The sequence below is a fragment of the Schistocerca cancellata genome, chromosome 12 (genome assembly GCF_023864275.1).
Source record: "Schistocerca cancellata isolate TAMUIC-IGC-003103 chromosome 12, iqSchCanc2.1, whole genome shotgun sequence".
Classification (NCBI taxonomy): Eukaryota; Metazoa; Arthropoda; class Insecta; order Orthoptera; family Acrididae; genus Schistocerca; species Schistocerca cancellata.
This window is the reverse complement of record NC_064637.1, coordinates 7,762,648-7,790,402: the sequence shown is the minus strand read 5'-3', so window position 1 is coordinate 7,790,402 and position 27,755 is coordinate 7,762,648. Positions and strand designations below refer to the sequence as shown.

General features: G+C 46.9%; 1 protein-coding gene across 1 annotated transcript in view; it reads right to left on the bottom strand.

The window, feature by feature from the left end:
- LOC126109713 (calexcitin-2-like) overlaps window positions 1-27,755 on the bottom strand; it is a 443,937-nt gene that overhangs the window by 71,391 nt on the left and 344,791 nt on the right. The window contains exon 2 of the mRNA XM_049914767.1: window positions 22,052-22,132. Within this exon, the coding sequence (XP_049770724.1) occupies window positions 22,052-22,103 (52 nt within the window). The 5' untranslated portion in view covers window positions 22,104-22,132. The remainder of the gene's footprint in view (window positions 1-22,051; window positions 22,133-27,755) is intronic.

The window sequence follows — 27,755 nt, the reverse complement described above, 5'->3', positions numbered from 1 at the left end:
GCTGCAAGAAGGGGGGCAAGTTCCTTCGCGTACTCTGTGTAAAATCGAACTGGTACCCCAACAGGTCCAGCGGCCTTTCCTCTTTTGAGCGATTTTAATTGTTTCTCTATCCCTCTGTCGTCTATTTCGATATCTACCATTTTGTCGTCTGTGCGACAATCTAGAGAAGGAACTACAGTGCAGTCTTCCTCTGTGAAACAGCTTTGGAAAAAGACATTTAGTATTTCGGCCTTTAGTCTGTCGTCCTCTGTTTCAGTACCATTTTGGTCACAGAGTGTCTGGACATTTTGTTTTGATCCACCTGTTTGACATAAGACCAAAATTTCCTAGGATTTTCTGCCAAGTCAGTACATAGAACTTTAATTTCGAAATCATTGAACGCCTATCGCATAGCCCTCCTCACACTACATTTCGCTTCGCGTAATTTCTGTTTGTCTGCAATGGTTTGGCTATGTTTATGTTTGCTGTGAAGTTCCCTTTGCTTCCGCAGCAGTTTTCTAACTCGGTTGTTTTACCACGGTGGCTCTTTTCCATCTCTTACGATCTTGCTTGGCATCAGAAAGCTCGGCCACGAATAGGTAATGGGATCTCTGAAGACAGCAAGATTGGGAGAGTGTTAGACAGGGCCGTTGTGCCTCCTCGATCCCATTTAACATCTGTCTGGAGGAAGTATTGGAGAGCTGCTTGGGGCGTCAGGATAGGTGAGCGGAAAATTGAATGAATAAGATTTGCAGATGACATGGCGATCCTCGCGCAAAATCAAGAGACGCTGACTAAAACGCTAAGTGACCTGAATGAGCCTGTGCAGCATATGGCATGAAAATTTATAAAAAGAAAATCAAAAGCATGATCGTAGGCCTAAAGAAAAGAAAAGTGAAAATTAAATTGGGGTCAGAAATCATAGAAGAGGTAAGAGCACTCAAGAATTGGGGAAGTTGGATTAAAGCAGACACGGATTGCCAACAAGATATCAAAGTGAGAATGGCTCTGGCGAAAGAGGCATTTCGAAAGCAGAGAACACTCCTAACTAGTTACTTAAACAAGGAATTAGGGAAGAGACTGCTCAAGTGCTTAATATGGAGCGTGGCCTTGTATGGAGCAGAAACGTGGACTTTGAGAAAGCAGGATGAGAAGAGAATTGAAGCTTATGAAATGTGAATATGGCATAGAATTGAGCAGAACAGCTGGACTGATAAAGTCAGAAATGAACAAGTACTGAGGAGAGGTGGGGAAGAACGGAGAATGTTGACGGTGAAAAACAGGAAACTAAAGTGGACAGAGAAGGGCAGAAGAAGGTTCCAGATGCTGGGTGATGTCAGCAGGCCACGAGGAGGGTACGAAAGATGAAGAGGAACGCAGAAGACAGAGGAGCATGGAGGGCTATGCAGTCAAAACCTGCCGCAAGGCAGACAACCCGATGATGATGATAATACTAGTTGTACGTCTACATATGAGATCTTATGATAACGATATTAAAGTTGTACTAGATGGCGCAGCAATTTTTTGAGAAAAAGTATAGGGGACGATGATATTGTCAGAGACAAAGCTTTGCACATATCAAGACACCTGCTGTAATAATAACAAGTTTTACTAATAAAAGCTTTCAATATGTGCATCACATCTACCGGTTTTCGTCTGTTTCGTGGGGCGTCTTTCTTTTCTTTTTTGCGCTTAGGTGTATCAGGTTATTTATCAGTAATATCCGATGATAAATAATCTGATGTAGGAGGCGTGATTTTTTAAAAAAAAGTATGTACCGTTTCGAAAGAATTTTATTTTTATAAGAAAGTCTGCACTTTAATCTACTTTTCTTTGGCACCAGTAGTAAGGCGTGTTTCGTACCAGCTTTTGAATACCAACCTCGTACAACTGTGCCATCTGATTTGGCAACAACTGCACGCTTCTTGATATTTGAGGAAACTCGTAACATAACGTCGAAGTTGTAAATCGTCCGTTCTCTCTCACTTTCTCGTGAGCTTGCTGCTCCAAATCGTCAGTAACTACTCGAGGTCAGCCATTTCGTTCGTCATCACGCACACTCGCACGGATTTTAAAAGCTCTCACCCATTTCCTTACACCCCGTCATTCGCAGTGTTTTCTGCATACACTTCACTGATCTGACAATGAATTTCAGTCGCTTTCACACCTATGGGAGGAAGAACACGAATTAACAGCGTTCGCAGTCGGAGGCATTCTGAGTCGCAGAAAGTATTTCAGATACAATGAAACGTAAACATGCTGAGTTTTTGTGGGATGGTAGAAAAGAATGTTCTTCGTTTTTTTTTCGAACTTATCGGATTTGCACATACATTCCGACAACTGGTTAACGTCCTCAGTATGTGTTGTGACCACGTCCGGCAGCAGTAAAGGCCCGACAACGACGGGACGTGCTGTGAATGATGTGACCAGTGTGACGTCGGGTCAGTAGCCGCCGTCCTTCCTGCACAGCTGCTCGCGAGTCTGGGAGGGCGGCCGGTGGATGCAGCCCGTCCCCCCACTCTGTCCCTCACGGACTCTGAGGGATTCAAAGCGGCACAGCGATCGGACCACGCCCACGCCACGCGTGCGATACCTTCCGTTTCCGAGAAAACACCAGCTACCCGTGAACTGTGAGGTCGAGCATTATCGCCCATCAGTGCGAAGTCTGCGTAGCGCCGCATAACGATCCTGCCTTGGAGGCGGTGAAGTGGGAGATGTGTCTCACAGCTGGACAGTGGCAGATGGTGACGCGAGACTGGACGCGCACGTAGTTTATGCATCAGCCGATAGAGGACAATATTGGATAGGGGGACTGTGATTTTAGTTTCGATTGTGCCCACTAGAGTGCACTAAAGTAATAGAATGTTTTTCATAAACTGTTCTAGTATTTTCACAAAGTGTTATTTGTAACATTTTACATATACAAAAAGACATAATGTGTTTTAGCAGTATGAGTGATGCGTGAGTGTGGTTTAAGGTTAATATGAAGATAATTGTTTAACGAGTTATGTAGTAGGATTTAGTGTGGGAACATTTCGAAGAAGTATGGATATGGACAAAGGGGATTTTTGTAGAATCGATTTGTAAAGTAAGTTTATGGTAAATGGAAACTTAATTCAGGTATAAATAACAATAATAAATAACTTTATGCATGAACAGAACTTCAGCATATTAGCTAATTACGTCGGTAAAAAGTGCAGTCGTTAGATTTACTATTTCGCGATTGGTTAGTGATGAAAAGCGCGGATTGACGCGGGACAATGTTGTTTTGCTATTGGCTGTTGAGTAAACTGACCAACGCAAAGCAATATTCTTTGCGCGCCTTTCTCTGCTGGTAGAGAAGACTTAGAGTATTCTAGAGAGGAGTGGGAGCGTAGCCATGAAACAGATCGGACGTGTGTAGTAGTTCCGATGGAAACGATAAGTTGCCGGATCTAGGAGTGTTTCATACATCAAAAAGTGTGGTAAAGTGACGGCATAATTATTCCGATGGGCGTGTAGGAATTGAATTTTGAGTGAATTTTGTGACGAAGAAAAGACATACACTCCTGGAAATTGAAATAAGAACACCGTGAATTCATTGTCCCAGGAAGGGGAAACTTTATTGACACATTCCGAGGGTCAGATAAATCACATGATCACACTGACAGAACCACAGGCACATAGACACAGGCAACAGAGCATGCACAATGTCGGCACTAGTACAGTGTATATCCACCTTTCGCAGCAATGCAGGCTGCTATTCTCCCATGGAGACGATCGTAGAGATGCTGGATGTAGTCCTGTGGAACGGCTTGCCATGCCATTTCCACCTGGCGCCTCAGTTGGACCAGCGTTCGTGCTGGACGTGCAGACCGCGTGAGACGACGCTTCATCCAGTCCCAAACATGCTCAATGGGGGACAGATCCGGAGATCTTGCTGGCCAGGGTAGTTGACTTACACCTTCTAGAGCACGTTGGGTGGCACGGGATACATGCGGACGTGCATTGTCCTGTTGGAACAGCAAGTTCCCTTGCCGGTCTAGGAATGGTAGAACGATGGGTTCGATGACGGTTTGGATGTACCGTGCACTATTCAGTGTCCCCTCGACGATCACCAGTGGTGTACGGCCAGTGTAGGAGATCGCTCCCCACACCATGATGCCGGGTGTTGGCCCTGTGTGCCTCGGTCGTATGCAGTCCTGATTGTGGCGCTCACCTGCACGGCGCCAAACACGCATACGACCATCATTGGCACCAACGCAGAAGCGACTCTCATCGCTGAAGACGACACGTCTCCATTCGTCCCTCCATTCACGCCTGTCGCGACGCCACTGGAGGCGGGCTGCACGATGTTGGGGCGTGAGCAGAAGACGGCCTAACGGTGTGCGGGACCGTAGCCCAGCTTCATGGAGACGGTTGCGAATGGTCCTCGCCGATACCCCAGGAGCAACAGTGTCCTTAATTTGCTGGGAAGTGGCGGTGCGGTCCCCTACGGCACTGCGTAGGATCCTACGGTCTTGGCGTGCATCCGTGCGTCGCTCCGGTCCGGTCCCAGGTCGACGGGCACGTGCACCTTCCGGCGACCACTGGCGACAACATCGATGTACTGTGGAGACCTCACGCCCCACGTGTTGAGCAATTCGGCGGTACGTCCACCCGGCCTCCCGCATGCCCACTATACGCCCTTGCTCAAAGTCCGTCAACTGCACATACGGTTCACGTCCACGCTGTCGCGGCATGCTACCAGTGTTAAAGACTGCGATGGAGCTCCGTATGCCACGGCAAACTGGCTGACACTGACGGCGGCGGTGCACAAATGCTGCGCAGCTAGCGCCATTCGACGGCCAACACCGCGGTTCCTGGTGTGTCCGCTGTGCCGTACGTGTGATCATTGCTTGTACAGCCCTCTCGCAGTGTCCGGAGCAAGTATGGTGGGTCTGACACACCGGTGTCAATGTGTTCTTTTTTCTATTTCCAGGAGTGTATATTCCGAATGGCGTATTGAACAGGTCGGTGGCTAAAAACTGTGACTGCATTTGGTACCGATAGACTTAATATTTGGCGAGCATTATCAATCAAAAACATTCAGTATTTTTGTACCTATTACGTTTTCGGGAAATGCAACACGATAAACTTGCTGACGTGAGTCAAAGGGATTGTGAGTGACTGTGTTAAGACTAGCACCAGCTTGACAGTGATACTTGTTCACCTAAGTTTTAGAACATATTAATGGAGGACAAAATTTCCAACCTTTCATTTCGTGTGAAAACTTTCTCCTGATACGTAGATTAGTGACTTTAATTGCAGCGTGGTTGACGTCACTCGGCTTCCCTACTGATGATATGCTGAGACAATGTTCACAGGTAGGTGCAGGTTCGTCGTCAAGGGACGGAGAGAACCCCGCCCCCGCAATACCAACTCGCTACGACCGCACGTGAGGTGCCAATATCTCGTCACGATACCTGTCAGCAGTTAAACCTTGTCACACCACGGATTACGTGGCCCATCCCGCCGGAGGTTCGAGTCCTCCCTCAGGAATGGGTGCGTGTATTGTCCTCAGCGTAAGTTATCTTAAGTTAGATTAAGTAGTGAGTAAGCCTACGGACCGATGACCTCAGGAGTCTGGTCCCTTAGGAATTCACATACATTTGAACAAGTTAAACTTTGCGGATTCAGCTCAACAAGTTCATGAACAGGCGTTGAAACGGTCAACATAATTCCTGCTCAGACAATTAGAGAGCCTCCTCGATATCGGTCACAATGCGTTCCACATCCCCTCCAGATGCGAATCTGTCGCGAATCACTCTCCAGACTACACAGGGACTAATCAAAATATCCACGGGTGTACTGCCGGTCTACAGTGTCCAACGGGCACAATATTTCGGCGATCATACATGTCGCCATCATCAGGTGAACTGACGGACTGAGCTCCTGTGAGCGTGCCGGTACGGAGATCCGTACGCTATGGCTGCTCAGGGGGAACTGAGTTCGGTCGCGGCGGCGGCCGATTTAAATACCCTCCGCCAGCGGCGCGCTCCCTCCGCCGCCCGCACCCCGCGCCAAGGTCGCGCGGTGGAACAGATTGCGACGGCGTCTGAGATGACGTCGGCGTGATGGCTGTGTCCGCCGTGGTCGTCACAGCTACACGTTTGCTCGATTTACTCTCGATTAACCCAATCGCCGGTTCCCAAGCCTTTCTAAGATTATAGCCACAGTCACGGTTTATGAGGTCGTCATTGGTGCGAATTTCGATGGCCTCTCTAACAACGCTGTGCCAGTATCTCGACGTCTGTACCAGAATCCTCGTGCGTTCATACTCCGTAGCGTGATTTTCCGACAAACAGTGTTCACCGACCGCCGACTTGCTCGGATACATCAGTCGAGTGCGCCTCTGGTGTTCACGGCATCGATCCTCGACGGTACGCATCGTCTGACTAGTATACGACTTGCCACATTGACTGGATTTCGTTAAACGCCTTGATAGCTTCAGGCTGGATGAGTCAGATATCATGGTGAGTTTTGACGTCGTTTCCTTGTTTACGAGGGTAGCCCTGCGAGAGTCACTAGAATTGATTAGTCAGAAGTTTGACGGAGGCAGCGAATTTGTACATGGAGAACTTCGAGGAGGAAGCCCTGTCGTCATCCGAATGGAAACCTACTTGCTTTTTCCGTTACGTGGACGACACGTTCGTCATCTGACGACATGGTATGGATAAACTCCTTGACTTCCTCACACATCTAAACTCCATACACCCCAACATCAAATTCACTATGGAGACTGAAACCGAGGGTAAATTACCTTTCCTTGACGTCTTGGTCAAGAGAAGGGCTGACGGCACCCTAGGTCATGGGGTGTATCGGAAGACAACGCACAGTGACCTGTATTTGCACGCAGACAGCTGCCACCGCCCTTAACAGAGGAATGGGGTACTTAAAACTCTAGTACATAGGGCGCGCACTATCTCTGACGCAGAGAGTCTACCCCAGGAATTGGAACATCTGAGAACTGTATTTCGAAAAGAATGGGTACTCAGAGTGGCAGATTCGACGTGCTCTCCCCCCAACCACTACAGCACAACCTGTGGAGATGGATGAAATCACGAGGGAGGAGGTAGGCACTGCGTTTATTCCATATACAGGCGCACTCTCGGGGAAAATCGCCCGCGTTTTGAAGAAAGACCGGGTCGGAACTGTGTTTTGTCCTCCGAATAAAACTCGTGCACTGGTGGGGAGCGCCAAACATGACCTCGGTTTGAGGAAGGCCGGCGTGTACCAGATTCCGTGTCGATGTGGCAAGTCGTATATTGGTCAGACGATGCGTACCGTCGAGGATCGATGCCGTGAACACCAGAGGCACACTCGACTGATGTATCCGAGCAAGCCGGCGGTCGCTGAACATTGTTTGTCGGTAAATCACGCCATGGAGTATGAACGCACGAGGATTCTGGTACAGACGTCGAGATACTGGGACAGCGTTGTTAGAGAGGCCATCGAAATTCGCACCAATGACGACCTCATAATCTTAGCAAGGCTTGGGAACCAGCGATTGGGTTAATCGAGAGTAAATCGAGCAAACGTGTAGCTGTGACGACCACGGCGGACAGAGCCATCACGCCGACGTCTTCTCAGACGCCGTCGCAATCTGTTCCACCGCGCGACCTTGGCGCGGGGCGCGGGCGGCGGAGGGAGCGCGCCACTGGCGGAGGGTATTTAAATCGGCCGCCGCCGCGACCGAACCCAGTTCCCCCTGAGCAGCCATAGCGTACGGATCTCCGTACCGGCACGCTCACAGGAGCTCAGTCCGTCAGTTCACCTGATGATGGCGACATGTATCATCGCCGAAATATTGTGCCCGTTGGACACTGTAGACCGGCAGTGCACCCGTGGATATTATCAAATACGCCGGGAGAAACTCCAGACTAAACAGGGACTGATCTGTGAAAACAACATTGGCTCACTGCTCGGCAGTCCGGGTGGCCTGTTGACGACTCCGCTGTAGACGTTGAAGGCGCGCCGGCGTTACACATGCAGCAGGGCCACTCTGCCGGAGCCTTCTGCACGCCGTTTGCCTCGATACGACACGTCCAGTGGGTGCTGCGAGGTCAGATGCCGGATGCCGTGCACTACTAAGACGGTACCGCCGTGGCCTTAAAGCCAAACAACAGTCCTCTCTTTCTGATGTCACACGTGTCCGGCCATGCCCCAGTCTGCGGGATACAGTTCCGGACTCTACAAACAAACATAGCAAAGTTTTCCATCAAAGCAGCAGGACTTTCAAAGTAAAGAGAGGACAAAGTTGCACACTGCCTGCCTAAAGCTTTCGCAGGCAAATAAAAAATTGGTTTCCGGTATTCCATGTAAATAGAGCCCGAATTTAAAAATTTATAATGCTGACAAAATCTTTTCATTAACAGGTATAATTTTACGTTAAAGGTTTAACACACGAACACAAGTGCTACAGTTGCAAATTGTAGCGTAACTCAGCGCGCGCAAATACCCAGACCACACTGAAGCGCCAAAGAAACTGCTATATCCGTGCGTACTCAAACACAGATATACAGGGTGGTCCATTGATAGTGACCGGGCCAAATATCTCACGAAATAAGCATCAAACGAAAAAACTAAAAAGAACGAAACTCGTCTAGCTTGAAGGGGGAAACCAGATGGCGCTATGGTTGGCCCGCCAGATGGCACTGCCATAGGTCAAACGGATATCAGCTGCGTTTTTTTAAAATAGGAACCCCAATATTTTATTACATATTCGTGTAGTACGTAAAGAAATATTAATGTTTTAGTTGGACCTCTTTTTTTGCTTTGTGATAGATGGCGCTGTATAATCACAAACGTATAAGTACGTGGTATCACGTAACATTCCGCCAGTCTGGGCGGTATTTGCTTCGAGATACATTACCCGTGTTACAATGGACCGTTCACCAATTGCGGAAAAGGCTGAGAATCTACAGAACGATTCGAGTTAAGCCGTCGGGCCACGTCAGATTGCTTCTGCCCTGCTTCCATTCTTCCTGTGGTCCCCAATGCACAGAGTCTGGTAGGCGTCTTCTCTGTGACCGCGACTGAGGATGTGGGGCTACCTGGCAAACACAAACACTGGCTCGTCTGATGAATGCCCTGACGCCATCGTCGGCGTGGGTGTCCGTTGACCGAAATGCCGAGTTCCGTGCAGAACACGATCTTACGGACATCTGGTTGACGGTTTGTACGATTACATCGTGAACTCGACACTACTACAACTCCTACTATGTGATCAGGCGCAGTGGACCGCACGCATCTATAAGTTTCCTCCTCCACTGTATTCTGTCCATTGCTGCTATCCGCCATTCGTCCACATCTATTGACACTTGGTTTAAATCTTCATGGAGTCCATCCCTCCAACGCTTCTTGGCTCTCCCTGGCGGTCTCTTTCCTGTAGGTGTGAAATCCAGGAGCTTCCGAGGCCATCTGTGATCCTCCATCCGGGCCACGTGGCCGGCCCACTGCATTCGTTTGGCTTTGACAGTTCCTGCTGTGTTGGGCTGCTGGTATAGTTCCTCGAGCTCTCGGTTGTATCTGATCCTCCATTCCCCTGTATCTGCATCCAGAACCGGACCGAAGATCTTCCAAAGCACTTTCCTCTCAAAAACGAGGAGCTTATGGAAGTCCTGTTTCCGGATACTCCATGTCTCACAGCCATATAGAACAACAGGCTGGACCAGGGTTTTGTACAGTCGAATCTTGAACTGTCTGGAGAGATATTTGGACCGAAGCAGTTGTGCTAGGCTGTGGTAAGATCGGTTTACTGCTTGTATTCTGGCATTGATCTCTGCTTCATCTACATCTACATCCATACTCCACAAGCCACCTGACGGTGTGTGGCGGAGGATACCTTGTGTACCTCTATCGGTTCTCCATTCTATTCCAGTCTCGTATCGTTCGTGGAAAAAAGGATTGTCGGTATGCCTCTGTGTGGGCTCTGATGTCTCTGATTTTATCCTCATGGTCTCTTCGCGAGGTATACGTAGGAGGGAGCAATACCTGTATACTGCTTGACTCCTCGGTGAAGGTATATTCTCGAGACTTCAACGAAAGTCCATACCGACCTACTGAACGTCTCTCCTGCAGAGTCTTCCACTGGAGTTTATCATCTCCATAACGCTTTCGCGATTACTAAATGATCCTGTAACGTAGCGCGCTGCTCTCCGTTGGATCTTCTGTATCTCTTCTATCAACCCTATCTGGTACGGATCCCACACCGCTGAGCAGTATTCAAGCAGTGGGCGAACAAGCGTACTGTAACCTACTTCCTTCGTTTTCGGATTGGATTTCCGTAGGATTCTTCCAATGAATCTCAGTCTGGCATCTGCTTTACCGACGATCAACTTTATATGATCATTCCATTTTAAATAACTTCTAATGCGTACTCCCAGATAATTTATGGAATTAACTGCTTCCAGTTTCTGACCTGTTATATTGTAGCTAAATGATACGGGATCTTTCTTTCTATGTATTCGCAGCACATTGAGATTCACATGACGAGTTCTCAGTGAAAAGTGCCGCTAAGTATTTGAATTCTTGCACTCTTTTGTAGGACTGGTCCCCAACCTGCAGTGATTGTAGATGATCAGCAGTCTGACAATGACCACGCGTCATAACGAGGTAGTCCGTGTGGGCTTCGTTTATGTTTAGCCCAAATTTGCTGCAGCCTCCTTTAGTGCTCTGGTCATTTGCTCCAACTCCTCTTCCGATATAGAGAGTAAACAGATGTCGTCTGCATAGGCTAAGTATGCCAGTCTCTTTCCTTCGATTTCAATCCCTCTGTTCCGATCTTGTCGACGGCAAAGGATAGATCTCCTTGCCTGAGTCGTGTGACAATTTCAGACTGCTCAGTTACGCTATTTTCCATCTTCACCTTTGCACGTGTTTCGTTCAGACAGATCTTTATCAGATTGACGAGTTTCTCTGCTGTGCCACAGGACAGGGAAACAGCGGTTTGTCGCTGTAATTCTGGACACCTGTGTACATCATCGTCACGTCAACTACCACTGTTTTGCCGGATGATTGGTACAGACTGCATTGAAAACCGTACGGAACCTGTATTTATCCATTCCGAGACGACTGGGAGCTGGTTCGAAACTGTTTCGGTAGACCGTATTATGCGTGACAGTGTGTTGCGTCTGCGGTGTTTCCATTTCTTTTCTTTTTTTTAAAAAAAATCTTTGTTCAATCGAATAACATGATACATCATAACGCACCACCTTATACATTAGTGGGTCTTAATATCTGCAATACAATTCAATGAAGTTAGCAGCATTTTTTTAATTCTAGTTTTAGTCTATTTACATGCTACAGGAAGTGATGAGTTAGTTACTTAATGGGTAAGATCCAGTCTCTACTCTAATCTAGCTGTTCTAAAAGCTACTTGCTGCCGCGTTACTGGCGTGCCAGTTGCTGTACAACCGAGCTGATCCCAGTGGGCGCGCCCCTGGCTGCGGGTTCTGTTTGGGGATGTCCTTTCTACTTCCTACTGAGAATTATCTGTCTGCTAGGTCGCTGTCGGTGTGCAACTGTCAAATTCGGGTGCTAGCGCACCTTCCCCCTATTCCAGAACGTGGCGGATTCCTACCGTCACGGCGACTGGCCAGTCCACGCCCTGGCGGAGTGGGACGGGTCGCATCGAGTCATGTCGAGATCAGTAGTTCAGGTGTTTTCCCTACGATATTCTCGCAGGAGCTTTGCCGATACCTCGCTGGCAAGGCGGTTTATTATGCTGAATGTGGTCGGGTTTCTGATTGAAAGATAGGTGTCACTGTTTGGTAGCTGGTTTCTTAGGTCGCTGGCTACGTCATCGAAGATAGGGCACTCGTAGAAGACGTGATCCGGCAGAGATATTCCGGGCACGGTCCGTGACCTGTGAGGAAGTGCTGCAGTCCCTTACTCGATTGGAAATGCGAGAGTTGGAGACGTTCTTTGACGTTTGGGAGCAGTTGGCAAGTCCTTCTGCCTGTTTCCTCTCTGTCCCAGAGTTCTTGCCATAGCTCTTCTCCTCTTCTTTTAATTGCAAACTTATCCCCCACCCGCACCCCGAAAGTGCTCTCAGTTTTTTCTACACCTCCCCTTTTCACCCGATGCCAGGCCGCCTGCTCCCAGATTTTGATGTGCGTGAGTGTTAGTAGTCCCCCTCTACGCTGCGACAGAACGCAGCAGCACGTCGCGCTGCACCCTCCTCACGGCCGCAGCAGCCACGACCCTCGTGAGCCTGTGTGCCCACACTCCGGATCCGTAACCCACGACGGAAGCGAGAACGGTGCTCCGGTACAGCTTTACGAGTTCCGGTGGAAGATACGTTCGCCGGCAGCCCGGCAGAGGGCGGCCTTCCACTGCTGCCGCCCACCGCACGGCCCGCCACCCACGCGGGCTGCCGCCCCCAGCCGCCTCCGGCGCTGTTTGCGTTATGAGCCCCGCGGGCGGCCGTAAAGCGTCGGGCCGGCTTTCGAGAGGAGGGCCGCCACGTGGCGGCGTTTACCGCGCGGTAAACACGGCACCTGCTGCGAGAGCCGCACACGCGCGGCCCGCCGACGTGGCTCGCGTGTTCAAACGTGTGTGACTTCCTGCGGGCCCGAAGGAGGACTCGAACCTCCGGTCGGAGGGACCGCGCAGCCGTGACACGGTGCCTCTGACCGCGCGGCTGCCCGTCACCTCTCACACGCTGCACACACTAGCACTGTTCGCGTTCTTAAAAATATCGGTAATCCCATATATCGATGTTTAAAAAAGCCACTCTCGCCACCCGATAAGCAGACAAAGTATCGATATACCGACAAACCGGCGCAGAAAATATCGACGGACTGGCATATAAATATATCGGCTCCACAATGTAAATATACTGCCGGTTTCAGCTTTTTTGTTTAACTACTAATTTATTACTATATATACTGACCCTACGACTTATCTTAGAAGCTAGATTAAGGAAACGCAAAACTACATTTCTAGCATTTGTAGACTTGGAGAAAGCGTTTCACAATGTTGACTGGAATACTCTCTTTCAAATTCTGAAGGTGGCAGGGGTAAAATACAGGGAGCGAAAGGCTATTTACAATTTGTACAGAAACCAGATGGCAGTTATAAGAGTCGAGGGGCATGAAAGGGAAGCAGTGGTTGGGAAGGGAGTGAGACAGGGATGTAGCCTATCCCGGATGTTATTCAATCTGTATATTGAGCAAGCAGTGAAGGAAACAAAAGAAAAGTTCGGAGTAGGTATTAAAATCCATGGAGAAGAAATAAAAACTTTGAGATTTGCCGATGACATTGTAATTCTGTCAGAGACAGCAAAGGACTTGGAAGAGCAGTTGAACGGAATGGATAGTGTCTTGAAAGGAGGATATAACATGAACAGCAACAAAAGCAAAACGAGGATAATAGAATGTAGTCGAATTAAGTCGGGTGATGCTGAGGGAATCAGATTAGGAAAGGAGCCCTTAAATTAGTAAAGGAGTTTCGCCATTTCAGGAGCAAAATAACTGAGGATGAGCAAAGTAGAGAGGGTATAAAATGTAGGCCTAGACTGGCAATGGTAAGGAAAGCGTTTCTGAAGAAGAGAAACATCCAATATAAAGTGTCAGGAAGTCGTTTCTGACAGTATTTGTATGGAGTGTAGCCATGTATGGAAGTGAAACATGGACGATAAATACTTTGGACAAGAAGAGAATAGAAGCTTTCGAAATGTGGTGCTACAGAAGAATGCTGAAGATCAGATGGGTAGATCACGTAACTAATGAGGAGGTATTGAATAGAATTGGGGAGAAGAGGAGATTGTGGCATAACTTGACAAGAAGAAGGGATCGGTTGGTTGGACATGTTCTGAGGCATCAAGGGATCACCAATTTAACATTGAAGAGCACCGTGGAGGGTAAAAATCGTAGAGGGAGACGAAGAGATGAATACACTAAGCAGATTGAGAAGGATGTAGGCTGCAGTAGGTACTGGGAGATGAAGCAGATTGCACAGGATAGAGTAGCATGGAGAACTGCATCAAACCAGACTCAGGACTGAAGACCACAACAACAACAACAATTCTACATCCCTGTTTTTAGCTGTCTTCTCTTCCGTCGATTGGGCTTGACGTGTAGACATGGACGTGTAAGACGACAATAGGTCCCCGTAACACCCCCAGTTATGCAACACCCTAGGGCCAGTCCTCCCATTCCACCGTCGTTGGAAATTTTGAAAATGTACCTGTACAGGGACAAACTGTCTGTAATGCTAGATGTCTGCAGGTAGGCATCTGCAATCAAGAGTGGTGCCGAGAGGTTGCCTGCCTGCCTCCGAGGGCTTACTGCCTGTACACTGAAGCACCACAGAAATTGGCACAGCTATGCGTATTCAAATAAACAGGCAGAATATGGCGCTGCGGTCGGCAACGCCTATATAGGACAACAAGTGTCTGGTGCAGCTCTTAGATCGCTTACTGCTGCTACGACACTTTATCAAGATTTCAGTGAGTTTGAACGTGGTGTTATAGTCTGTACAGGATCGATGGGACACAGCATCTCCGAGGTAGCGTACCGTGAATGTCAGGAATCCCATAAAATATCAAATCTCCGACATCGCTGCGGTCCGCAAGAAGATCCTACAAGAATGGGACCGACGACGACTCAAGAGAATCGTTCAGCGGGATAGGAGTGCAGCCCTTCTGCAAATTGCTGCAGACTTCAATGCTGGGTCATCATTAAGTGTCAGCGTCCGAACCATTCGACGAAACGTCACGGATACGGCATTTTGGAGCCGAAGGCCCATTCGTGTACCCTCGATGATTGCACGACACGAAGTTTTACGCCGCGCCTAGGGCCCGTCAACACCGACATTGCACTGTTGGTGACTGGAAACATGTTGCCTGGCCCGACGTGTCTCGTTTCAGTTTGTATCGAGCGGATGGCCGTGTACCAGTAAGGAGACAACCTCACGAATCCGTGGACCCCGCATGTCAGCAGGGGACTGTTCAAACTGGCGCTTGCAGTGATATAGGACTCCTGGTACGCCTAGGAACGATTCTCACAGGTGACACGTATATCCTGTGTGATCAACTGCATCCATTTGTGTCCACTGTGCATTCGCACGGACTTGGCCAATTCCAGCAGTACAATGCGATACCCCACACGTCTAGAATTGCTACAGAGAGGCTCCAGGAACACTCTCCTGAGTTTAAACACTACCGCTGCCCACCAAGCTCCCCAGACACGAACATTACTGAGCAGATCTGGGATGCCTTGCAACGTGCTGTTCAGAAGAGATCTAGACCCTATCGTACGGATTTACGGACAGGCCTGCAGGATTCATAGTGTCCGTTCCCTCCAGCGCCACTTCAGACATTAGTCGATTCCATTCCCACACCGTGTTGCGGCACTTCTGCGTGCTCGCGGGGGCACTGAACGCTACTGGGCAGGTGTACCGCTCTCTTTGGCTGCTTCACAGTTTGTCACTGTACAGGTACATTTCTAAAATTTGCAACAACGGTGGGCGGGTTGCACCGAGGGTGTTGCTTAACTGGGGGTTCTCAGAGGGACCTTTTGCCGTCTTACACACGCGTCACGCGTCGCTTGCCCTCCCCCCCCCCCCCCCCCCCCTTCTGTGATCGCGCTACAGGAGGGCGCAAAACACGAGAGCAGAAAAAGCATTAGAATTCTTTTCTGCTTTGGATCACGTACAAATTTTGTCGAATTGTTTTGAACGGTCCCTGGTGGTTCCAGGCTGTTTTTTCTTTTTTTTTTTTTTATCAGTCTACTGACTCGTTTGATGCGGCCCGCCACGAATTCCTTTCCTGTGCCAACCTCTTCATCTCAGAGTAGCACTTGCAACCTACGTCCTCAATTAGTTGCTTGACGTATTCCAATCTCTGTCTTCCTCTACAGTTTTTGCCCTCTACAGCTCCCTCTAGTACCATGGAAGTCATTCCCTCATGTCTTAGCAGATGTCCATTTTCAACATTCGTCTATAGCACCACATCTCAAATGCTTCGATTCTCCTCTGTTCCGGTTTTCCCACAGTCCATGTTTCACTACCATACAATGCTGTACTCCAGACGTACATCCTCAGAAATTTCTTCCTCAAATTAAGGCCGGTATTTGATATTAGTAGACTTCTCTTAGCCAGAAATGCCTTCTTTGCCATACCGAGTCTGCTTTTGATGTCCTCCTTGCTCCGTCCGTCATTGGTTATTTTACTGCCTAGGTAGCAGAATTCCTTAACTTCATTGACTTCGTGACCATAAATCCTGATGTTAAGTTTCTCGCTGTTCTCATTTCTACTACTTCTCATTACCTTCGTCTTTCTCCGATTTACTCTCAAACCATACTGTGTACTCATTAGACTGTTCATTCCGTTCAGCAGATCATTTAATTCTTCTTCACTTTCACTCAGGATAGCAATGTCATCAGCGAATCGTATCATCGATATCCTTTCACCTTGTATTTTAATTCCACTCCTGAACCTTTCTTTTATTTCCATCATTGCTTCCTCGATGTACAGGTTGAAGAGTAGGGGCGAAAGGCTACAGCCTTGTCTTACACCCTTCTTAATACGAGCACTTCGTTCTAGATCGTCGACTCTTATTATCCCCTCTTGGTTGTTGTACATATTGTATATGACCCTTCTCTCCCTATAGCTTACCCCTACTTTTTTCAGAATCTCGAACAGCTTGCACCATTTTATATTGTCGAACGCTTTTTCCAGTTCGACAAATCCTATGAAAGTGTCTTGATTTTTCTTTAGCCTTGCTTCCATTATTAGCCGTAACGTCAGAATTGCCTCTCTCGTCCCTTTACTTTTCCTAAAGCCAAACTGATCGTCACCTAGCGCATTCTCAATTTTCTTTTCCATTCTTCCGTATATTATTCTTGTAAGCAGCTTCGATGCATGAGCTGTTAAGCTGATTGTGCGATAATTCACGCACTTGTCAGCTCTTGCCGTCTTCGGAATTGTGTGGATGATGCTTTTCCGAAAGTCAGATGGTATGTCGCCAGACTCATATATTCTACACACCAACGTGAATAGTCGTTTTGTTGCCACTTCCCCAATGATTTTAGAAATTCTGATGGAATGTTATCTATCCCTTCTGCCTTATTTGACCGTAAGTCCTCCAAAGCTCTTTTAAATTCCGATTCGAATACTGGATCCCCTATCTCTTCTAAATCGACTCCTGTTTCTTCTTCTATCACATCAGACAAATCTTCACCCTCATAGAGGCTTTCAATGTATTCTTTCCACCTATCTGCTCTCTCCTCTGCATTTAACAGTGGAATTCCCGTTGCACTCTTAATGTTACCACCGTTGCTTTTAATGTCACCAAAGGTTGTTTTGACTTTCCTGTATGCTGAGTCTGTCCTTCCGGCAATCATATCTTTTTCGATGTCTTCACATTTTTCCTGCAGCCATTTCGTCTTAGCTTCCCTGCACTTCCTATTTATTTCATTCCTCAGCGACTTGTATTTCTGTATTCCTGATTTTCCCGGAACATGTTTGTACTTCCTCCTTTCATCAATCAACTGAAGTATTTCTTCTGTTACCCATGGTTTCTTCGCAGCTACCTTCTTTGTACCTATGTTTTCCTTCCCAACTTCTGTGATGGCCCTTTTTAGAGATGTCCATTCCTCTTCAACTGTACTGCCTACTGCGCTATTCCTTATTGCTGTATCTATAGCGTTAGAGAACTTCAAACGTATCTCGTCATTCCTTAGTACTTCCGTATCCCACTTCTTTGCGCATTGATTCTTCCTGACTAATGTCTTGAACTTCAGCTTACTCTTCATCACTACTATATTGTGATCTGAGTCTATATCTGCTCCTGGGTACGCCTTACAGTCCAGTATCTGATTTCGGAATCTCTGTCTGACCATGATGTAATCTAATTGAAATCTTCCCGTATCTCCCGGCCTTTTCCAAGTATACCTCCTCCTCTTGTGCTTCTTGAACAGGGTATTCGCTATTACTGGCTGAAACTTGTTACAGAACTCAATTAGTCTTTCTCCTCTTTCATTCTTTATTCCAAGCCCATATTCTCCTGTAACCTTTTCTTCTACTCCTTCCCCTACAACTGCATTCCAGTCGCCCATGACTATTAGATTTTCGTCCCCCTTTACATACTGCATTACCCTTTCAATATCCTCATACACTTTCTCTCTCTGTTCATCTTCAGCTTGCGACGTCGGCATGTATAGCAGAACTATCGTTGTCGGCGTTGGTCTGCTGTCGATTCTGATTAGAACAACCCGGTCACTGAACTGTTTACAGTAACACACCCTCTGCCCTACCTTCCTATTCATAACGAATCCTACACCTGTTATACCATTTACTGCTGCTGTTGATATTACCCGATACTCATCTGACCAGAAATCCTTGTCTTCCTTCCACTTCACTTCACTGGCCCCTGCTATATCTAGATTGAGCCTTTGCATTTCCCTTTTCAGATTTTCTAGTTTCCCTACCACGTTCAAGCTTCTGACATTCCACGCCCCGACTCGTAGAACGTTATCCTTTCGTTGATTATTCAATCTTTTTCTCATAGTAACCTCCCGCTTGGCAGTCCCCTCCTGGAGATCCGAATGGGGGACTATTCCGGAATCTTTTGCCAATAGAGAGATCATCATGACACTTCTTCAAATACAGGCCACATGTCCTGTTGATACACGTTACGTGTCTTTAATGCAGTGGTTTCCATTGTCTTCTGCATCGTCATGTCGTTGATCATTGCTGATTCTTCCGCCTTTAGTGGCAATTTCCCACCCGCTCCTCCGCCCTCTTTGAGAAGGCCGTTGGCAGAATGAGGCTGACTTCTTATGCCGGAAGTCTTCGGCCGCCAATGCTGATGGCGGGGATCGAACCCGGGACCGAAGACGTTTTGCTTACGAATCAAAGACGCTACCCTTAGACCACGGGTACACACGCTGTACACAACCTATACACGAGAGCAAAATTGCGCTTACGCTGCACTACAAAGTGGTGAGGTCACCTAAATAGGAATGCAGCCCCACAATATCCTTAGATAAGTATCGAATCTGGGGGGAGGGGGTGCCAGCCAGCACAGTCAAAGGTCCTCATCACACTGCCAAAATTGTTTTTGATCGCGTAATGGCTGAGAATCAATGCCCCAAGGAAAGGGGTGCTTTCATTGACTCAGTTAATGCCCCCTCTGACTTCTTTTCGGGGCTACTCTGAGCGGCAGTGTGTCTGAAATGTTCTCCTCGTCCAGCCCTGAGAAAACCGCGCTGTTTCGACGCTTGGCGTCGCGGTTCTGACCTCCACCCCAGCTGCGTCAAAAGAAGGCGTCAAATGTGGCTAAGAGGGGCTCTGAGGACCTTTCCGTCGGGTGCCCCGTCCACCGTGGCGTTAGGCGGGGCTCTGGTGCCACTGTGACGTCACACCTGAGCTCTGACCTCCTCCTCGCACGTGTAGACAGACAGACCTGGCTGTTTGAAACGTCACAGGGCGCCGCGCTGTCGCACCGTCGCAGAGGAGTGTCCAGATGGTCTCTGTTGTTTTGGACACGTCCGAAAGAAGACATACCATCTCGATATAGATAAGGCTTACTGGCCAATGATCTTCTTCAGTGCTGATGCACTCACATTGCTCAAACTCTTACGGGAATTGGTAGATTGACTACCGGGAGTTTTGAATATAGTGGGCAGGGGCACTACAAATGTAGTGTGTGGACAGTAAGTTGAAAATATGGGTCTCATGGGCAGCGTGTGACAGATATGTCCCTGTAGTCGCACTGTCCTCTGTTTCCTCGACGGGTCAGTCGGTTAGAGCGTCTGCTATGTAATCAGAAGATACCGGTTTCGAGTCCCGGTTGGGGCACACGTTTACAACTGTCCCCATTCATATTTATCAACGCATGTAGGCATCTAAAGGCCTCGATTTCGTGGTAATTTCATTGCAGAGGAATGCTGTAGGCACCTCTGAACTAAATTTCAACGTCCTGCGTACGGTACGCAGTTACGAGGTTTCATAAAAGTGATACTTTGATTGGGTTGTGCAACGTCCAATCGTCACGCAGTAATGCTGTTCAAAACGTATCCCGAGATTACATCGTGCAAGATAAATATTACGCACTTCTGTAGATACCAGTAAAGAGTGAAGCAGGTACAAGGTTGCCCTATATTTCTGAGAATATTACATACAAAGTTGAAGATGTGATTGTGCCGTGGGAAAAATGGCTGTTTTGAAGAAAAAAAAAGAGCTCGGCAGTTGGTCACTCGTCACCGGTTGCTGGTCTGTCTCTCGTTCGCATTTGTGCGGCAGTCAGTGTCTGTCTGTCGTCCGGAGTGCCAGTGTGTATTAGGCCGGCAGTCTGCTCGAGTTGCTGAGGCAACGGTCATTGGCAGTTGGGTCGATCGGTTGGTCGGTCGGTCGGTCGGGCGCGCACTGACGAGATGACTTGTCCGCCTCGAGCCTCGGCGCATCTGCGGTCGCCACGTGAGTCCAGTGGGCCGCGCCGTATAGCGGGGGGTGGTGGCTTCGCGGCCGACACGAGAGCAACAGGAGTGAAACCACGACGTCGGTCTGGCCGGGGCGAGCTGCGGCGCCGTGAGACGGGAGATCGGCGCGCCTTCCTGCGTCCGTTGAAGCGGCTGGCAGCGGACGGTTCGGGAGAGCGTTGGGGGTGCTGCGCCAGGTCTTCTCCAGAAACTGCAGTTTATTAGAAGTTTGGAGATATGTTGTCTCATGTACTTGTTAAATTCTACTTGTTTTCTTGGTCAGACTCTCGTCCCCAGCTTGCTCGTCTGTCTCCCGTCGGCATTTGTTAGGCAGTTAGTGTCTGTCTGCCGTACGTTAATAGCTGCCTCTGTCATGTTTGTCGGATTCGGTGTTAACGAATTTATTCCTTGAAGTGTAACGGCCGAATTCCTGAAATATGTTTTTATCTTGCCTATCATCTTGAGAGGCGGTATATGTGTAATGTAGAGCATGTTTTTATATTTTATGTAAGACTGCATTTCATGGGTTTTTATTTAAATGGTCAGTTTAGTATATAAAGTTGCCATCCTTTCGCCGTAAGAGTTTTTTTTTTTTTTTTTTAAATCAAGTTGCACCTTCGGTGGCAAGTTAATTTATTTAATATTAGTGCTTTGTACCATTTCCATTACTCCTACGGGGTGCATAGTTTATGTGCTTGTGTGAGTTGTTAAAATTTTAGTTTAAAGTAATCTGGTGTATTGCAGATTTGCACCAGAGGTGGTTGTGAGCGGTCGTCACTGCGGCCGTGTCAAAAGGGAGCGGCAAGGTTCTCAGCTCGAAAGCTCATACTGTCAAAATTGGTTCTTTCCGCCTCTGAATGAATTGTAACTTGATATTTAGAGGGTGCTTTCGGATTATAATTTTAAATCTGTTTTAAAAAAAAGGTCTTTTAGGAATAAAATTTCCATTTGTTGAAAGAAATTTAATTTGTTTTCATCAGTTACCCACTCGCAACTACTTCCACGCTCACATAGTGTGATTAAATCTGTTAATGTTCGTGATGAATCGCTAGTAAATAAAGTAAATTCTTAAGAAAAGGTTTTGAAAGTAAATTAACGGTTCAGTGATTTAATCTACGAAAAATTTCAATTTTTAGGAAAACTGGAGCAGGCGAATTGTTGATATGGCTGGAATAGGAATTAAATACTGTATTTCTCTACAAAACCGACAAGAAGAAGTACAAGGAAGAGAAATATAGGTCGCATTCAATAGTGGGTGAAGACAAAGTGATTAACGCAATGAAAATTCCAAAATCAGAATCAGTAAACCTCGCTGCCTGTGTGGAATCAGATTTAATTAACAACGGAGAAATACTTTCAGAGTTTCAACAAATACGAGCGCAACAGATGGTCCATTGAGGCAGAGTCGGTAATTATATTACGGACAACTATTGATCGTGTCTGTTCAGAATGTGGAGGCATAGCCCGTCTACAAATGGAATATGGGATATGACGAAGGAGAAAAATAGGTGTAGAAATCGAAAAATTTGTCGTTTTGTAACTTTCAATTATATGTACAATGGCGTAACTACGCAAACTGCAGTTTCATTTTATGTATAAAAGCCAGTTTAGACCAGCTGACTCACCAAAGAAAACGCTGAAGACGTACATCAGCTTCTTCTTCCTGAAGTCTGCCATCTCGGTGCTTTCGCTGTTGTGTTAACTTCCTGCAACAAGAAAAAAATACAGCTAAAAACTATGACCTCGTTTACTAATTTCGGTAAGAAAAGATTATAGACGAGACAGTTTACTTGATGGATGGCCAATCTGTTTTAATCAGAATAGCTTTTGAACTAAAAATAGCAGTAACATTTAAAATAATTGATGGAAATAGCTAAAACTGAACAAAGCAGTACGGTCCAATGGCCGCCCTATCAGATTCTATGCAGAATTTCTGTCGAGCTAGCCTCTTTTTAACCATAGCATACTACCGGCGGAAAAATACTCCTTTCGGAGCACAAATAAGGCGAATACTCTCTCGTTTAAAAGACGTCGATTGAAAAGTGGGGTACCGACTGCCTCATTCTAACCTGCCTCAGCACCTTTCCAAATTTTTCCAAAAATATTGCCACGCGAACACGTTCGTGCTCTTTTTAACACGGAACTCACTTCCTACTCGCACAAGCTCCCTTAACTGTACCTCGCTCGCACACACTACTCCATCGCCCATACCCGTCTCCTGCCAGTTGCCCTTCATCACTCACTCGTTTAGCCCAACTCGCTGTCCTTGTCTCTTCGTGTTCCTGTGTCCTTCATTCTCTGCTACTGCTACTCTCTCCTCTCTCTTCCTCGTCGTCACTGTCACAGACTATCACTGGCCCTCACCTACTTCAACTTTTCCCTCTCTTTATTCCTCTCCCACACTCTTTTCCTAGCCCTGTTGTGCCACTGTGTCGCTCTCTCTCTTTCTCACTGTTGTTGTCTCTGTTCCGGCATAACATGGAGCGCCGGGACGTAGGCACGGAGCGGCTGTGAGACGACGCCAGCCAGTAGTGCGCGACAGGAGCGCTGTCTGGCGGAAGAGAGCAGAAGCGCCGCTCCAGCCAGCCAGCACAAGGAGGCGAGCAGCCGTCCCAGCTGTTCAGCTGAGACTTGTGGTCTAGATCAATTGCTTGCACGGAAATTGTATATATCGAAGGTCATTGATTATTTGCATGTCGCCAATTGCTCGCGACACTTCATTATGAAGAAGGCAGAGGTAAGTATTGTCAATTCAATTACTGTAATGCACTCCATTAATATGATTTGCTCGTATGTTGTCTAGCTGTCCGAGGAAACAGCTTCCTGGGCACCCCATATTACACGAGTGGTCACGGTCTCCTTTGCCTTTTCTGCAGCACAACCTCTGCCTGCTATCTTCCATATTCCATTGCTTCACCTTCTCTTTCCACTGCCACTGGTCCTCGTATCTCAGCACAGAAAAGAGCGAATAAGTTTGTATGCCAAAAAAAAAAAAAAAAAAAAAAAATTGGAAAAATTTAGAAAGGTGCTGAGGACGATAGAATGCGGTCTCTGGTACCCTAGTATTTAGTCACAGTCTCTTCAATTGGTGCCTGTTCGCCTTTTATGTGTTCCAATAGGAGCACTTTTCCGTCGGTTGCCTTTTTTCCCTATCGCAGCAGGGCATGCCACATATACAAAGAAAATTTATGGCTTAGTAAAATTTTGATAGTTTAGTTATGCTAGCCTGAAACAGCACGAAACTAATATTGCACTCGAGAGTGCGCGTGCTCCGGCACTGCGACACGGAGTTCCCGGAGCCCCAGGGGCGAGCCGGCAGCGACGGAGACCCTCTGGCAGCACACTCCTCCTTGTTACGTCACTCTATGAGCCACGTTTTCTCCTCATACGGGATTTCACGTTCGTACTTCACGTGTACAAGTGGTGCAAATTTGTACCTCTGTATCGCCCGGATAAACATAACAAGAAAATTATCAGTGTCGTTCGTGATCGACATCTTACGAATACATCACAAAAAGGTCAGTCATTTCCCGCGCATACCCGTACGGAGCCCGCAGATAGGTTTTGTTGCGAAAAAATGGTCGAACAAAAGCTTTTTGGGGGATCTTTAAGAAACCGTCCTCGAGTTAATAACGTCGAACCTCTGTATCTCGGAAACGAATAAATAAATCGAGAAAATTTTCTAGGTTTTCCGAGAGCGAGAGCTTGGGAATATATCGTAAAACTTCCAGTCACTTGCCGTCCACAGCCTACTTGGAATCCGCGCTCGGATTTGGTACGAAAAAACTGTGTTTTCTAAGGAACCGTCCACGAACTAGTGGTGGCTGTGTAAGCCCCACCATCAGATCTATGGGCGCTATTTCAGCAGAAGAGATGGGTTTCACACCAGCGAAGTTGAGTAAGCGCTCGTGTACTTTACTGTCAACATTCACTGGGCAGTTTTTTTCTTCTTTTGTTCCGTACTAATACCTCGCAAAACGTGGAAAGCAAAGACCTTGCACTAGAAGAAGTCTACTGTCAGAGCTAACAGAACAACTTCCGTGGTTTCCTGTCCTCTCACCTCAAACTGAGACGAGGGTCATTGGGCCGTGCATCGACTCGTGCTACAGCTCGTGTTCAGACTGCATTGGTTTTCCTTTCCTTCCCCTGACATGTTTGTTTGATATGTTGTCTGTCATTAAGTGGCTGCTTGGTTGTCTTTTCCCTCTGCTATCGATATCTGCGTTTTTGCTTCCGGGAAACTGCTATGGAGGAAGTGAGATCTCTGACCGGTTGTAACTCCGTGTGGTGGCGCGGAAGTAGGGTTTTTTTTTTCTTTTTTTGCGCGCAGAGAGTGTGTTGGCCACGGGAGGGCAGTGTGGCTCTCCAGCGCGGACCAGGCGTGGTCGGATGTACCGAGTCGCCACGTGATGCGTGTCGGGTGTGTGTAACGAGCGGGTCGAGTTGACGGAAGAGCTCCGCGCGTGTTGGTCGTATACAGAATCGCCCCACGAGTAGCTGCTGTTCATTTCGCCTCGGTGGGACGTTAACGAGCTTCTTTAAGTCCTCCGTTTCAACACTGGAGTTTAAAAAGGAGACGCCTAACAACCAAAGTCAGGACTCTGTTGAACATGCCAACCGAGACATTTAAAATATAAGTTCTTGGTTAAAGGACAACAATTCGACGAAGTGGTCGGAAGGATTAAGCTATGTTCATTTCATAAAAAATCGAGCTTACCACTCTGGCACAAAACAACCACCTTACAAAGCATTGTTCGGAATCGAACCTGGAGTAGGGACTTCCCACTTCTCGCTGCCTCAAGAAATCGTGAATGGTATTCAGGCTGAAGATGACCTAAAGAAGGCAACCGAAGATGACAGCAATACTGAGCAATACGAGGACAGTGATGGTGATAACATTGTGAAAATTGTCACAAACGACATTCAAAATGTTAGAAAAATTGCGACAGAAAATTTAATAAAACGAACTAAAAGAATGAAAGCTTCCTCTGACAAATCCCATCCACCAGCTGACATTGGAGACAGCGTAACCGTACCTATTCTAGATGTAGATAAAGGCAGAGGTGACCTTCGAAACATAATTGGAGTAATACTTCAAAACACTGATGAGGTCCTTTACAAAGTTGGCACCAAGAATGGCGTACTTCAAAAACATTACTGCAGGTATAATTTTATTAAATTTTTCCATAATTTTTTGTAATAAAATATTTAAAATATTTGTTTTAACTTATTTTTTTAGAACTGGTTTCGACGTCTGCATCCAGAAGTTTTTAGATGTGGGAGATATTAACCAGGATATTGAAGTATCTCTAAGGAGTGCAGCCACAAAACATTCTGTTGGATTAGAGCAAGGCATCGTGAAATGCAGTTGCATGAAAAACTGTACAACAAACAAAAGCAATTGTAAAAAGGAAAAAAGTACTCTGCAATTGTCACCGGAGTAAATAAGCAAACTGCAGATAAGGTGATTTCAGTGGATGCATATATGTAAGTTGATCTAGTGACAGATGTGAAATTTCTGATTAGTTAATAAATAACTTTAATGAATCATATTGACTATTTTATTTCCAATCCATTATTCAGTTTACTTTGAAAAGCTTATAGAAGCTACAAAGTAGGTGAAATTAGTTCAGACTAGGATGTAGCAGTTTATTCTAAAGCATATAAATTCTAGGATAAACCGATTCCACCTAAGTCAACTGTTTCATCCTATCGGTAGCAGGATGAACGAGTTTGACCTAGGCGAAACTAGTTCATCCTAAAATCGGATTTGGCCGGTAACATGTACACAGAGTGTGTTTTCTTTAACTGGGTCAGTATGGGGAAATCGGAATCCATACAGGAAAACTGACTCAACTTTAGATCCTCTTTTTGGGAACACAGATTTTTCATAATCAAATTTGTGGTCAGGCGTGAGCTATCCATGAAAATTAGTAAACTTGACTAAAATTTTTTTATGTGGATAAACTCCGCTTCATGTAAGGATCATTTCATTACACTGCGAGAAAAAAATCGCGACAGCAGAACTTTTATGAAACAAAACTAAATAAACCAGGATGCAAATTATATAGTCCATCAAAGGTAGTACAGGGTGTATCAAAAAGAATCATCCGATTTGGCACGTCTTTATTTCCGCAACTAATGAACATATACAATGAATTTTGTTTCTGATGAAGGTGAAACTCAAAAAGTTTTTTCATATTTTTTCATAGGTGTTGAATATAGCCCCCTTGAGATGCACGGCATGTGTCAATGTGGTTCCAAATTGTTTCGACACTGCAGCGAGTATGTCTCGAGTTACAGCTTCCACAGCCGCTGTTGTGCGATGCCTCAGTTCATTCATTTTTGATGGTATACGAGGCACATAAACAGAGTCTTTTAGAAACACCCAGAAGAAGTGATCACATACAGTGAGGTCCGGTGACCTCGGAGGCCTGCAACGTAAGGCTGAAACATTTGGTCCAGTATGAGCGATCCATCGTTCAGTAATCCTTTGATTTAAAAATTCCCGCACTGCCAGATGTCAGTCTGACGGTGTCCCATCCTCTCGGTAAATGAAGTCGTTCGAATCAGTCCCCAACTGTGGGAAATGGAAGTTCTTAAGCATATCGAGACATGTGCTTACTGTGACACTGTTCTCAGGTAATAAAAATGGACCGTACACATCTTTCCCCGCGAAACTGCACAAAACACATTAAATTTTGGAGAGTCCCTCCCATGTTGTACAACTTGGTGTGGTTGTTCCGCACCCTATATTCTCACATTATGACGGTTCATATTTCCATTTAAGTAGAATGTTGCCTTGTCACTAAACCCTAAGTGTGGAAGAAAACTGTCATCCACCTTCTTGTCAAGAACGAAATTACAGAACTGCACACCTTCACGAAGAGCTTGTACCAGGTGAATTTTGTACGGTCGCCGTGTAAACATCGGCGCAACCCACGCCAGGCGGCCACCGGGGGCGTGCTGAGCTGGCGGGCTGCACGGCGGACGCGTTTCTGGGGACCCCTCGTGGGACTACGGCGGACAGCCCGGCGGTTTGCCTCTACATAAACAACTTGTTCAAAAATGTGTGTGAAACCTTATGGGACTTATCTGCTAAGGTCATCAGTCCCTAAGCTTACACAGTACTTAACCTAAATTATCCTAAGGACAAACACTCACACACCCATGCCCGAGGGAGGACTCGAACCTCGGCCGGGACCAGCCGCACACTCCATCACTGCAGCGCCTCAGACCGCTCGGCTAATCCCGCGCGGCTAACAATCTGTTTCTCGGAACTGTTTGTGCCATCGTCTATTGCTCTGTGCTGCAGGAGGACCCACACCG